The following is a 13,503-nucleotide window of genomic DNA, read 5'->3' as shown; positions in this document are numbered from 1 at the left end:
TAGCCGATCCTTTTTAAGCATTGCCCAGGGAGGATAAAGATTAAGTGAGAGCTGAGGCTCAGGGCAGCAATAAAGCACTTAGTGCAGCTCGTTGGGAGCTTGGGATGGAGGGGAAGGCAGCGATGCAATGGGGTAGTGATGCTCTGTAGGAGCAATGGGGCCAGCAGGGATCCCAGCTTGGGGATAGCTGGGAGCATCCCTTCAATATTGCAATGAATTCCCATTCTCAGCATCACTTGCTTCATATAGTGCTGCAAATAACAACTGTTCTCTGTGCCAGCACTCAGGACCCAAACTCAACATTGCAGCCTCAAACCTCTTTATCTATAAACTAGGAGCTTTCCATGCCACCAAGCACAAAAGTGGTTTAACACAGGTCTGAACAAAGGCAAGAATTTCCAGCCAGACGTGCAGAACGTTGCCATATAAGGCTGATTTGCACCAAACTCTGGCATGGGAGCATTTATCACCCCAGGACAGGCTGCTCAGTGGTGCTTATCGCCTGCAGCCCGGCTCCCTGCAAACACAGGGAGGCTGCAGAGCAGCAGCATTGGGTGTGAGTTCAGTGCAATGCAATGGGGCACCCCACCAGATCCCCAGCCTTGCACGGCTCTGCTGCAGGTTGTAAAGGAGAAAACGAGTGCAGGAATGTGGGAGCACAGCAGGGAGCAAAGAGGGAATGAATGACTCACAGACGATGCCTGTCATAAAGGGCTGCACGGGACGCTCGCTCTCATCAGCCCCTCCTACCCTGACTAATGAACTTTGGTTTGATAATGTGAGATATGGGCAGCTCTTCCCTCCCCTCTCCTCCTTTCCCATCTCTTCTCCTTCCCCCCCCATCCCTCCTCTCTTCTCCTTCACTCCCATCCCTTCTTCTCCCCTCCCATCCCTTCTCTTCCCCTCCCATCCCTTCTCCTCCCCTTCCATCCCTTCTCCTTCCCCCCCATACCTCCTCTCTTCTCCTTCCCTCCCATCTCTTCTCCATTCCTCCCATCCCTTCTCTTCCCCTCCTCTCCCTTCTTCTCCTTTCCCATCCCTTCTCCTTCCCCCCCCCATCCCTCCTCTCTTCTCCTCCTTTCCCATCCCTTCTCCTTCCCTCCCATCCCTTCTCTTCCCCTCCCATCCCTTCTCCATCCCTCCCATCCTTTCTCCTTCCCCCCATCCCTCCTCTCTTCTCCTTCACTCCCGTCCCTTCTCCTTCCCCCCCATCCCTCCTCTCTTCTCCTTCCCTCCCATCCCTTCTCTTCCCCTCTTCTCCCTTCTTCTCCCCTCCCATCCCTTCTCTTCCCCTCCCATCCCTCCTCTCTTCTCCTTCCCTCCCATCCCTTCTCTTCCCCTCCTCTCCCTTCTTCTCCCCTTCCATCCCTTCTCCTCTCCCCCTCTCCCTTCTTCTCCCCTTCCATCCCTTCTCCTCTCCTCCTCTCCCCTCTTCTCCTCCCCTTCCATCCCTTCTCCTTCCCCCCCATCCCTCCTCTCTTCTCCTTCACTCCCATCCCTTCTCCATCCCTCTCATCCCTTCTCTTTCCCTCTTCTCCCTTCTTCTCTCATCCCATCCTTTCTCCTCCCCTCCCATCCCTTCTCTTCCCCTCTCATCCCTTCTGTTCCCCTCCCATCCCTTCTCCTTCCCTCCCATCCCTTCTCTTCCCCTCCTCTCCCTTCTTCTCCCCTCCCATCCCTTCTCCTTCCCCCCCATCCCTCCTCTCTTCTCCTTCACTCCCATCCCTTCTCTTCCCCTTATCTCCCTTCTTCTCCCATCCCATCCCTTCTCTTCCCCTCCCATCCCTTCTTCTCCCTTCCATCTCTTCTCCTCTCTCCCTCTCCCCTCTTCTCCTCCCCTTCCATCCCTTCTCCTTCCCCCCCCATCCCTCCTCTCTTCTCCTTCCCTCCCATCTCTTCTCCATCCCTCCCATCCCTTCTCTTCCCCTCTTCTCCCTTTTTCTCACCTCCCATCCCTTCTCCGTCCCTCCCATCCCTTCTCTTCCCCTCCCATCCCTTCTCCCCTCCCATCCCCTCCTCTCTTCCCATCCCATCCTGGGTTGATTCAAAGCCGTATCACAGAACCAAACCTTGGGAAACCATCCCATCATTTCCGAACTTCCCCATCTGGATAAACCCAGATTAGGCTCATTAACACCAGCTTCCTCTTTAGAAGTGGAATGAGGGACTCGTGGGCAGCCAGGCTGTGAACTCCATGAGAACAGAGCTTGGTTTCCCTATGGGCAAGCTGCCGAGCTCCAGGTTCCCCATTCCCTTCTGCACAGCAGGATGCTCTGACTGCTGAACTCAGACCAAGCCCTGCTTTCCCCATCCCTCCTCTCTTCCCTCCCCTTGAATAAGAAGACATTAAAAGGGCTTTGGGATGACCAGCATTGCATACAACTGAGCCCATTCCCGTGGGGTTATAAAACCCAGAGCAGCCTGCAGCCCCCAAACCCCATAAACATGAGACCCTGCAAAGGGACCAAGCTGCTGTTGTTCCACCTCTTGGTGCCAACTCAAGCCAAATTAGCCCCTGATATCTTGAATCTTACCCCTAAAAACCCACACACACATACATTCTCTTATCAAATATAACACTTGGTGCTGTTATCCCACAGGATACGGGATTTCTTATGCAGGACAAGCACCATCGAGTGGTAATAACCCATAGGTAACCATGTGATGATGCCTCACTCCAACATCCAAAGGTTCAAGGCTGATTTTAACCCAGGTGTTTAAACACAGCCCTGTGCGGTCCCTGTGATGAGGATTCATGGTCAGACCTCGTGGTTCAGCTTCCTGGTGTTTGCTTTGCTTTGTAGCCTCCCCTTAGTGCAGGATGGCTTTGGTTCCTGAATGGCTTCAGTTCCTGCCTATGAATGGCTTCACTTATAAGGTGGTTATAAGGTGGTGTTATAAGGGCAGTGCTGTAATGACTAATATGAAATCTCAGCTCGGCTGAAAGGAGATAAAAATAAGCCCTGCTGAGTCACCTGCTGATTTAAAGCACAGATAGAGCATTTAAAGCACTGATCAGAGCATGTTTATGGGACCTGTTGGATCCAATAGAGCCAAAGGGGCCACAGTGAGCCCTCCAAAGGGGCCAGCAATGGCTTTCAATCGATGCCATTGGATCCAATAGAGCCTAAGGGGCCACAGTGAGCCCTCCAATGCAATCAATGGCTTTCAATCGATGCCATTGGATCCAATAGAGCCAAAGGGACACAGTGTGCCCTCCAATGCAAGCAATGGCTTTCAATCGATGCCATTGGATCCAATGGAGCCAAAGGGGCCACAGTGAGCCCTCCAAAGGGGCCAGCAATGGCTTTCAATGGATGCCATTGGATCCAATAGAGCCAAAGGGGCCACAGTGAGCCCTCCAAAGGGGCCAGCAATGGCTTTCAGTGGATGCCATTGGATCCAATGGAGCCAGAAGGGGCTCAGTGAGCCCTCCAAAGGGGTCAGCAATGGCTTTCAATCAATGACATTGGATCCAACAGAGCCAAAGGGGCCACAGTGAGCCCTCCAAAGGGGTCAGCAATGGCTTTCAATGGATGCCATTGGATCCAATAGAGCCAAAGGGGCACAGTGAGCCCTCCAATGCAAGCAATGGCTTTCAATCGATGCCATTGGATCCAATAGAGCCAAAGGGACACAGTGAGCCCTCCAAAGGGGTCAGCAATGGCTTTCAATCAATGACATTGGATCCAATAGAGCCAAAGGGGTCACAGTGAGCCCTCCAAAGGGGTCAGCAATGGCTTTCAATGGATGCCATTGGATCCAATGGAGCCAAAGGGGCCACAGTGATCTCTCCAAAGGGGCCAGCAATGGCTTTCAATGGATGCCATTGGATCCAATAGAGCCAAAGGGGCACAGTGAGCCTTCCAATGCAAGCAATAGCTTTCAATCAATGCCATTGGATCCAATAGAGCCAAAGGGGGCACAGTGAGCCCTCCAAAGGGGCCAGCAATGGCTTTCAATGGATGCCATTTGAATGGGGTTGGGGCACAAGAAGCCATAAAGCAGAACAGAGCACACAACGAGGTCCATTGGCTGAGAATGAGCCTTAATGCTCAACCACAGCCATAGACCTTAAGGGAAGACTGCAAAAATCCAGTGAAACACACTGAAATACAACACGAATCCGCCTTTTCTCACCCTATCGCTATTTATTGGGATCCTATCTGCTCTCTCAGAGCACCCCAAACCCATAAGGGTGTGATAAACCTAAATGTTATCAAATAAAACTCATTCATTCACCCACCCCTCAATCCAACCACCCACGCCACCCACTATATCCAAAATGGCGGACAGGCTCACAGCGCATGCGCAGGGCTGTACCACTGCGGGCTATGCTGGGGGGGAGAGGGGGAGATGGAGCGGACCATGGAGATGGAGCGCGGGGGGGGGGAGCGGCGCGCATGCGCATTGCCGGTGTCCGGCAGCCAGGCGGGTCCCGGCCGGGTGTAGGCCGCGGCCAAGCCGGGGGCTCGCGTAGATGTGCAGCCCGGGTAGGGCCCCCCCTGGGCCGGCCCCGGTTGGGGACCTGCCCCCTGAGTGGGAAACGGACGACGAACGGATGGCTTTTCTCTTTTCGGCTTTTAAACAGAGCCGGGAAGTGAATAGTACGGAGTGGGATAGTAAAATGGCTTTTTGGGTCGGGTTGGTGTTGGCTCGGGGTCGGCGTCGTGGTGTGGTACGGACGTGTCTGAGGGAGCTGCAGAATGGATTCGAGAGGAGGGGCAGCGTGCCGCTAGGCCTCGGTACCGTGCTAAGGGAGCTGCTCAGGTAATGGGGGTATGGGGGAAGGGGGGGGGGAACAGTGGGGGTAGGGGGGGATGGGATGGGGAGGGGGTTTGGGGTGAGGTTGGGGTGGTAGGAGTGAGGGGGGGGCAGTAATGTGGGGCTGGGGTTGCAGTGTGATGGGGGGATGGGGATGGGGATGGGGATAGCCTGGACAGGGGGTTAGGGGGGGTGGGGGGGTGGGGAGGGGGTTTGGGTTGAGGTTGGGGGGGTAGGAGGGAGGGGGGGGCAGTAATGTGGGGCTGGGGTTGCAGTGTGATGGTGGCAAGGCAATGGGGCTGGGGATGGTGATGGTAGCAAGGCAATGGGGATGGTGATAGCCTGGACAGGGGGGATGGGAAGGATGGGGGGGGGGGTAGGGGGAGATGGGGGTGGGGAGGGGGTTTGGGGTGAGGTTGGGGGGGTAGGAGTGAGGGGGTGCAGTGATGTGGGGCTGGGGCTGGTGTTGGTGATGGTGGGGGGGGATGGGGATGGGGATGTTAGTAAGGTAATGGGGATGGTGATGGTGGTAAGGTAATGGGGATGGGGATGAGAGTGGGGATAGGAGCGACAGCAGTGACCTTAGGAGTGAAGAAGTGGGCAGCAGCCTTGATAGGAGGGATGGGAAGGATGGGGAGGGGGGAGCGGAGGTTGGGGAGGGGGTTTGGGTAGAGGTTGGGGGGGTAGAAGTGAGGGGAATGTAGTGATGTGGGTCTGGGGTTGTGGTGTGATGGTGGCAAAGTGATGGGGATGGTGATAGCCTGGACAGGGGGGATGGGAAGGATGGGGAGGGGGGAGCTGTGGTTGGGGAGGGGGTTTGGGTTGAGGCTGGGGGGGTAGGAGTGAGGGGGGTGCAGTGATGTGGGTCTGAGGTTGCAGTGTGATGATGGCAAGGCAATGGGGATGGTGATGGGCATGGTGGCAAAGCAGTGGGGCTGGGGATGGTGATGGTGGGGGGGATGGGGATGGGGAGGGTGATGGTAGCAAGGCAATGAGGATGGTGATGTTGGTAAGGTGATGGGGATGGGGATGAGAGTGGGGATGGGAGCGAGAGCAGTGGCCTTAGGAGTGAAGAAGTGGGCAGCAGCGTGGACAGGGGGGATGGGAAGGATGGGGAAGGGGTTTGGGTTGAGGTTGGGGGAGTAGGAGTGAGGGGGGTGTAGTGATGTGGGTCTGGGGTTGCAGTGTGATGGTGGCAAGGCAGTGGGGCTGGGGCTGGGGCTGGTGGCAAGGTAATGGGGATGGGGATGGTGATGGCAAGGCAGTGGGGATGGTGATGGTGGTAAGGTAATCGGGATGGTGATGAGAGTGGGGGTGGGAGTGAGAGCAGTGGCCTTAGGAGTGAAGAAGTGAGCTTGGAGTGGAGTGTGGGAAGACCCTGTGCCTGGAATAATCCCCCTTTTGTCCATTATTGAGCTGCTGGGAGTGTTGGGGTGAGCATGGGGTCTATATAAGGGAGAGGATGCAGCTGGGGACTGCATAGGAAGGGAGTGCATGGGAAAGGAGCTTGAGGCATGGAACAGGTTGCCCAAGGAGGCTGTGGGTGCCCTGGAGGTATTTAAGGCCAGGCAGGTTTTGGTTCTAGGTAACCTGGTTTGATGCTTGGCAACCCTGCACACAGCAGGGGTGGGGGGTTGGAATGTGATGAGCATTGTGGTCCTATGCAACCCAGGCCGTTCTATGGTTCTAAGTGGGGTACACAGACAGAGAGGGGCTTGGGGTGGAACGCAGGGCACGGCCAAGGGGCTGCTTCCAGAGGGTAAAAGGGGGCTGTACAAGGGACCCCTTGTTGTATAGGTGTATATGGGGAGCTTTGTGTATGCAGGGTAGGAGAGCTGTATTGTGCCAGGCAGCAAAGCTTGAGAGGATGTCAGCTGTACCCATGGCAGGGGGAGAGCATAAGGTTGGGGAGGGGGTTTGGGTTGAGGCTGGAGAGACAGTGGGTGCAGGGGGACCTAAGGGTGCTGCCTGTGGAGGGGGTGGTTGTGCTAACCAAGCATGGGGGGTTATGTAAGAGAATTAAGAGGTTTTGTGCCATGGAGAGTAGGGGAGAGAGCACAGAAAGGTCACAAGGGAATGTAGGGCTGTGTAGGAGGGAGCTGTGTATGAGATAAAGCAGCACATGAGGAGCTTGGGGTTCCCCAAAGGACGTCCCTTGTGGCTGGTAGGGGTTGTGGGAGGGCAGCCCCAAGGGAGAACTCTTAGATGCAGGAAGGAGCTGGGTGGTAAATGGGGTTACGCTCTATCTGATGGCTGCTGTGATGAGCTCTGATGGTGTCAGGGGTTTTATGGGCACATGGGGGTGTTTTGCACTCTTGTGCTTGCAGTGAAGTGTTTTGGCTTGTGAAACTCTGATAACCTGAAACGATTCAAGGACAGCAGCGCTTAACTTGTCTCAGATACAGAGAGTTCCTTATTTTCTGTGTTGCACTTTAATGCACAAGTGAAGCAGACGTGAGATTTGCAGCCGAACTTCCTCATCTATTTCTCTGTTCAGCACCTCGATGGTTTCAATAACAAAACACAGAAAACGAGCCTAGAAGAAGCTGCTTTCTTTTGTGTCCAGTGAAAGCTGGGTGCAGTGTATCCCTTTATGTACTTCCATATACATTATTAACACCTTTAATTGCCAGTTCTCCATGCCTGCACCCATCCTTGCTGCTGGTGGAAGAGCTGACTGTATTCCTTTCTTCCTTCATGGCTTGTATTTAGACGTGGCAAGATGCAGAGGGAGTCAGACTTCATGGCCAGCGTGGACAGCAGTTGGATCTCATGGGGTGTGGGAGTCTTCATCCTGAAGCCCTTGAAGTGGACTCTCTCCAGTGTGTTGGGTGACAGCAAAGTACCCGAGGAGGAGGAAGTTCTGATTTATGTGGAGCAGCTTCAGGTGAGTGTTGAAAAGAGAAAAGAAATGAGCAGTTTTAGGTGTCAGCAAGGAAGGTTTGGGGGTTGAAAAAGGGTCGTTTTGGGGCTTTCCTACACCTGAGGAGTATAGGATCGTATCTATGGATGTCCATCTAAACTAATGTGGTGCCTAACACTAAGAAATGAGAGGGCAGGCTTGCTGTCTTGCCCAGGAAGATGAGTGTGCTGTGAGACCCCAGGTTTGAGTTGGTGCAAATGCATTGTACAATAGGAATTGGCATTATATATTGAGTAGTGATGTGATGGCAGTCAGGACCCTGAGACCCTTTCCCTTGATGGCTGTTAATATGAGCACTGCTGCAGCATGCAGATGGGCTCTGGATGGCTGGGGCTAGAAGAAATGCAAGAGCTCAATGGATGTGTGCCTTTCTTTGTGGTTATTCTGCTAATTCAGTGCCTTATTGATGTGTATTGCATCCTCCTTTCAGAGGGCGTATGAGTGGAAGGGGAAACATCAAAAGGTGTCTGAACATCACACGCTTCGTGCAGAGCTCAGCAGTTGATGGGAGGAGTTGTTTATGTAGTTCCTCACTTTGAATGGGGAAGGCTTTCCCCTTGTTTACACAGGAAGGTGACTCAATGAGTACAGCTCTTTACTGCGTGGTGTCAAGAGAAGTTCATTTGGGGTTTAAACTCTTGGGGAGGAGAAATGTAGAAGCCCCCACCTTGTATTGGAACAGCTGCTTGTATTGGAACAGTATCTTAGTTGTTTATGCCTCATTTTCAGACCAGCCTGACCCCAACCATGCCCAACTTTTTACCTTCAATGTGTGGGAGGAAGTAGGTGAGACTTGGCTTGGTGAGCTTAAAAAACAGCTGACAGGAAACTGAACACTGTCCTGTTTTCCTTCCAGGAGAAAGCAGAGGAAGTTTATCGCCTGTATCAGAACTCTGTGCTTTCATCTCACCCCGTCGTTGCCCTGTCAGAGCTGCGTTCCCTCTGTGCCAGTGTTTGTCCAGATGAAAGAACGTTCTACTTATTGCTGCTCCAGCTGCAAAAGGAAAAGAAGGTCACGATCCTGGAACAGAATGGAGAGAAGGTACAGGGTCAAGGTGACTGCTATGGGGAGGTGTAATCCCTGCCTTGTGTTTCATATGGCTGGAAGGGGCTTTGTTGGCCAAAGGTTTAGCAGCAGCACAGAGCAGCTCTGCTATGTGTGGTGCTGGGCACTGGGGCTCTGGAGTGAAGAACATAGAAGCAGGATGCTGCTGGGACAGCTTTACGTGATCCTTAAGGCAGGATCCTATTTAATTTAATATCAAATTACACCATGACTGGCATGGCTCCTGAACTCTGCTACAAGGCTCTAATAAAACCATGGGTGTAAAAGCATCTTTTCTTTCTGTCAGAGTGAAAATATACCCAGTTCAGGCACAAATGATGGAGATAAATGAACCCAACGTGTGCTGCTTCTTTTCCTTTAGATAGTGAAGTTTGCCAGAGGGCTCCACGCCAAAGTCTCCCCAATGAATGATGTGGACATCGGGGTCTATCAGTTGATGCAGAGCGAGCAGCTGCTGTCACAGAAGGTGGAGTCCCTTTCCCAGGAAGCAGAGAAGTAATTTGGGGATGGGTGGTGGGAAGAACTTCCATGTACAGCTATTACGTAGTTAAGAACAAAGCTGCCTTCTTGTTCTTTCCTATGTAGCACACGTAATATCTTAAGTAACCTGGTAGGGCAGGTTTTCTAGTCTTGTTTCTTGTCCTTGTGAAAACTGTATGCAGTGAGTGGATGTCAGAAGCTTTGCAATGATATGAAGCACTTCCAAGGGCTACTTGTGATAAGCTTGAGGGCTGCTGTATCTGAAATATTTGAGTACTTGTGTTAGAGCAAGGTAATGAAAGCGGCTGCTAATTCTAAACTTTACTTATTAAAACCCACACAAACTACTGCTGGCTTGCAAAGGAATAATCTCTTTTTCTCTTATTCCATCTGTACAGGTGTAAAGATGATGCCCGGATTGCTTGTAGAGCTGGGAAAAAGCAACTGGTAAGTACTTAAGTTAAATGCCTTGGAACTGGTTTGTTACTATGGATAATGACCAGGTTTGGTGAGGATTGTCTCAGAGTGTTTCTGAGGCCAGAGGTCTCCCTTTAAGGTGAAGACCTGGCTTTGTCTGACTGCAGTGATGTGGTGAAGAGAATGGGAACATCTAACTCTTAAAGCCAGTATTTGCATGTGAGCCTCATTGTGCAGGGATGATCGTTGTGTTTCCTTTGAGTGCTTTGTGATCCAGGTCTGTTTATATCCAATATCTGCAGGCACTGAGATGTCTCAAATCCAAACGAAGGACAGAAAGGCGCATCAAGGAGCTTCACTCCAAGCTGGATGCAGTGCAGGGGATCTTGGATCGTATCTACGCTTCCCAGACTGACCAGATGGTAGTGTGTTCTTTTTGCCTTCCCAACCACTCTTTGTGCTGCTTTACCTTTTCTTTTGAGTGCAATTGAGCTGGTGAGGCTTCATCCTCTGCTTTAGGAAACAGCTGTGATAGCAGAGTATTGCTCTGAGTGAAATCCTTCTGGCTCTTATTTTCTTGCATACACATTTTACTATGAGTGTCCTCCTTGAGCAGCAAGTCTTGAGAGGTGTAGACACTGTTTGCTTTTAGTTAACATTGTGTTTCTCTTTCTTCCAGGTATTTAATGCCTATCAGGCTGGTGTGGGAGCTCTGAAGCTCTCTATGAAGGATGTTACTGTGGAGAGGGCAGAGAACCTGGTAGATCAGATTCAAGAGGTACTGAAATAGGAACGCGTATAAATAAGCACTCAATGCATAATAAGCAGATTTGCCCAGTAAATATGAAGCATCTGGTGCTGCCTTGTGTGTCATCAGAACGAATGGAGTTAGTCTTGATCTTTTCAGAGCTATTCCAATAACATTCTGTGTTTGGTTGTATGTAATTGCATTTAAAGCTGCAGCACAACCTCTTGTTGGCTCCTTGGTTAGCAGCATTGTGCAAGCAAGCAGCCCTGCTGGAAATGAGAAGGGCTTATTCTGAATGAATGGCAACGAAGGGAGCAATCTGCATAAGCTGATGTAGAAAACAAAGGAGGATTATTTCTTCATCTCCGTGTAGTAACTTCAGCTGCTGAGCTGGAAGGCTGTAAAAGTCTCCTAGCTGAACTGTTTTCATCCATAACTCCTTTTGTTAGCATAAGCAGCAAGCTTACATTGAGGCTTATATGAAATAGCTACAACGGAAGGGCTATCTTTGCTTTTCAGGTTTACTTTCTATTGTAGCACTTACTAAATCAATCTTACTATTTCTACTACTGAAAAGCCGGGTGTGTTGAGCTTCTCTTTTGCATGAGTACCTGCAGCTTTTAGGTCATCTACTGCTTTATTTATTGGTTGCTATTTCTACTTCTGGCACAGCTGGGTTACAATAAGAATGACTTCTATCCAAACTATCTTCTTTTTTACCCCCTAGCTTTGTGATACTCAAGATGAAGTAGCCCAGACTCTGGCTGGAGCAGGGGTCAATGGTTTAGGTAAGTAATGGAGCTCTCAGCTTCTGCTTTGTGTCCTTGCTGTGCTATGGCTCACCAGGAGATCCTTATTATGAGTAATAAAGGTGGTGGTGGGGAGTAATGATAATTCCATTCCACTTCAGTCCATCTGTGAAGGTGATACTTAATTCTTCTAGAAGCTGAATGTTTTTTTCATTGGCAGAGATGGACTCTGAAGAGCTGGAGAAGGAACTGGACAGCCTCCTTCAGGACTCTGCTAAGGATCCCGTCCACCTTCACCCTGTGCCCCAAAAGGAACCTGATTCTGGATTTGCAGGAGCCATTTCGGATGCTGAGCTCGAAGCTGAGTTGGAAAAGCTCGATGTTTGTGATAGAGGTATGGACGGCAGCAGGCTGTGCTAATTCCCCATTATAGGATCAGATACAGGGTCAGGATTTCGGGTGCTGTTGTTACTTTTGATCATCTAATCCTTCATCCCGATGGAAACTGACGATGTTCTGTTGCAATTTTCTTTATAGATGTGGCACGAAAGAAATCATCTGCTTCCTCTGAACCCCAAACAGCTCTGGGACTGAATCTCTAAAGACCCGACCGCATCCTGTTGCTGCAGTTCGACAAGTTGTCTTAAGGCTCCATATCTAATGACTTAAACATTGGGACAGAGGGATATCGCTCCTCTCTTCTTCATGAAATCACTTTCCTAAGCAACAGGATCTCTTGCCATGACAATCCAACTCTGGAACCAGCCCCAGCTGCCGTTTGTCATCTCTGTGCCAACATCTGCACTCGTCTGAATTGACTTACTGCCATCTTTAAGTCACCTTTAACATCCAGGAACTCAATTCACTTAGCTCTGCCCAAGTAGAGATAAACTCTCTCTACCCATAACAGTGCTTGTTGTTTTCTTTGGTTTACTTTTCCTTTGCTGTGGCTCTCGTTCAGAACTTAAGTTGCAGCAGCATTGCAGTTGCTCAACGTTTGGCTGTGTGGTTGTTTAGAACACTTGGCACAATTAATTACTTAATTAAGTCCTTGACATAAATTACCTGCAACCAGCTTTGACCACCCTGTCCCTCCCCTCTGTGTTCTGCACGGTTGTGGACAACTAGTCACTGTAACCATTATAGGAGGCGTTGCTGCTGCACTAGAGGGCAGCAATTGCAAGCACAAGGCAAAAAGAATCCCTCTTTATTTAAAGACACTAAGGCCTTAAAAGGGAGACCTGCAAAATAATGTGAAGTGAAGGAGTTTGCTGGTGCTGAGCTCAGTCTCAAAGCCTTGCAGTCGCTGTGATGCAACTTGCTGCTTTCTCTTACTTGAAATCTGAGCTGGCTGCTGCCTTTCTGTCTTCCTTGTTGGCGAGGCAGCAGCAGAATGAGCTGCTTCCAGCTTTCCTATGGGGGTGAATTGGGGGTGGGAGGGGGGGGGGAAAAGATGCATCATCATCTCGTTTCGAGTGGACAGTTTAACAGTCTTAACTGCTTTGTGGTCTTGGTGTTGCAATTCCACACGATGACGGGTTACCAGAAAGCCCTCAAATAAAACCCTGTCTGTGCTTCCAATGCACGGCAAGTGTAAATGGTTTATTTTGGAGGTTTGGAAGTGAAAAATCATGGCTTTTTTTTTGTTGTTGTTGTGGTTTTTTGTTTGTTTTTGCAGGTCACTTTTTTCATATGCTATGTATGCACTTGGAAAAGCAGAAAGCCTGGGTACTGCACGCCAATAAATGAATTCCTTCAGGAGGAGAAGAGAAGGAACGTGGGCTTTCTGCATGCTCTGTGCATGGCAGGGGAGCCCAGTGCTCTGTGTTGAGCTATATTCCTCTCTGCACCTCTCCCTGACTTGGAATGTATTGAAGTATTAGCAGTGTCTGTTTCTAGGCTCTCTCCTGAGCTGTTTGAGCCACTCACTTGGGTGAGCAGCAACCTATTGCCAAAGCAGCTTCAGCCCCAAAGGGCTGGGAGAGAAACCCTGAGCATCACCAAGTGCTGCTTTGGCTCTGGTGATGCTCATCACTCCTGCTGTGCAATGCAGACCCTGCTGGAGCCTGCAATCAACCAGCAGCGTGCCCAGGCTGCATTGAATTGAAGCTCTGTATTCCTTTTGTAAGCCAACGGGAGGAAAAATAACCACTGTTTTCTGCCTATATGTAATAAAGGGGAGAGGAAGAACCCGGAGTCCCTCGTGCTTCTGTTTCTCTTTGCAGCTTATTGCCATGTTAGGATTGTTCTGGCTGACCTGGAACTGCAGAGATGTGCTGAAAGCAAGGATGCAAATCAAAAGCCAAATGGAGTTTGAATTAATGCCTTCCCATCTACGTCTCAAAGCAGTCTAACA

At 50.7% G+C, this 13,503-nt stretch overlaps 1 protein-coding gene across 1 annotated transcript; it reads left to right on the top strand.

Moving 5' to 3' along the window:
• Positions 1 to 4,429: 4,429 nt before the first annotated feature.
• On the top strand, positions 4,430 to 13,337 carry CHMP7 (charged multivesicular body protein 7). The gene is made up of 10 exons (XM_015882912.3): positions 4,430 to 4,770; positions 7,477 to 7,651; positions 8,544 to 8,729; positions 9,115 to 9,248; positions 9,632 to 9,680; positions 9,953 to 10,072; positions 10,330 to 10,428; positions 11,126 to 11,186; positions 11,368 to 11,541; positions 11,685 to 13,337. Exons 1-10 carry the CDS (start codon positions 4,481 to 4,483, stop codon positions 11,747 to 11,749), a joined length of 1,353 nt encoding a protein of 450 aa, XP_015738398.2. The 5' UTR covers positions 4,430 to 4,480; the 3' UTR covers positions 11,750 to 13,337.
• Positions 13,338 to 13,503: the final 166 nt, after the last annotated feature.

The sequence above is a fragment of the Coturnix japonica genome, chromosome 10 (genome assembly GCF_054131305.1).
Source record: "Coturnix japonica strain WE chromosome 10, WE-NBRP24, whole genome shotgun sequence".
Taxonomy (NCBI): Eukaryota; Metazoa; Chordata; class Aves; order Galliformes; family Phasianidae; genus Coturnix; species Coturnix japonica.
This window is presented reverse-complemented; position numbering and strand designations above follow the sequence as displayed.

Coding starts and splice junctions, on each gene's coding strand:
- CHMP7 (XM_015882912.3), top strand. CDS start 4,481: ATGTGCAGCCCGGGTAGGGCCCCCCCTGGGCCGGCCCCGGTTGGGGAC. Junction 10,073..10,329: donor CTTCCCAGACTGACCAGATG/GTAGTGTGTTCT, acceptor TCTTTCTTCCAG/GTATTTAATGCCTATCAGGC. Junction 11,542..11,684: donor GCTCGATGTTTGTGATAGAG/GTATGGACGGCA, acceptor TTTTCTTTATAG/ATGTGGCACGAAAGAAATCA.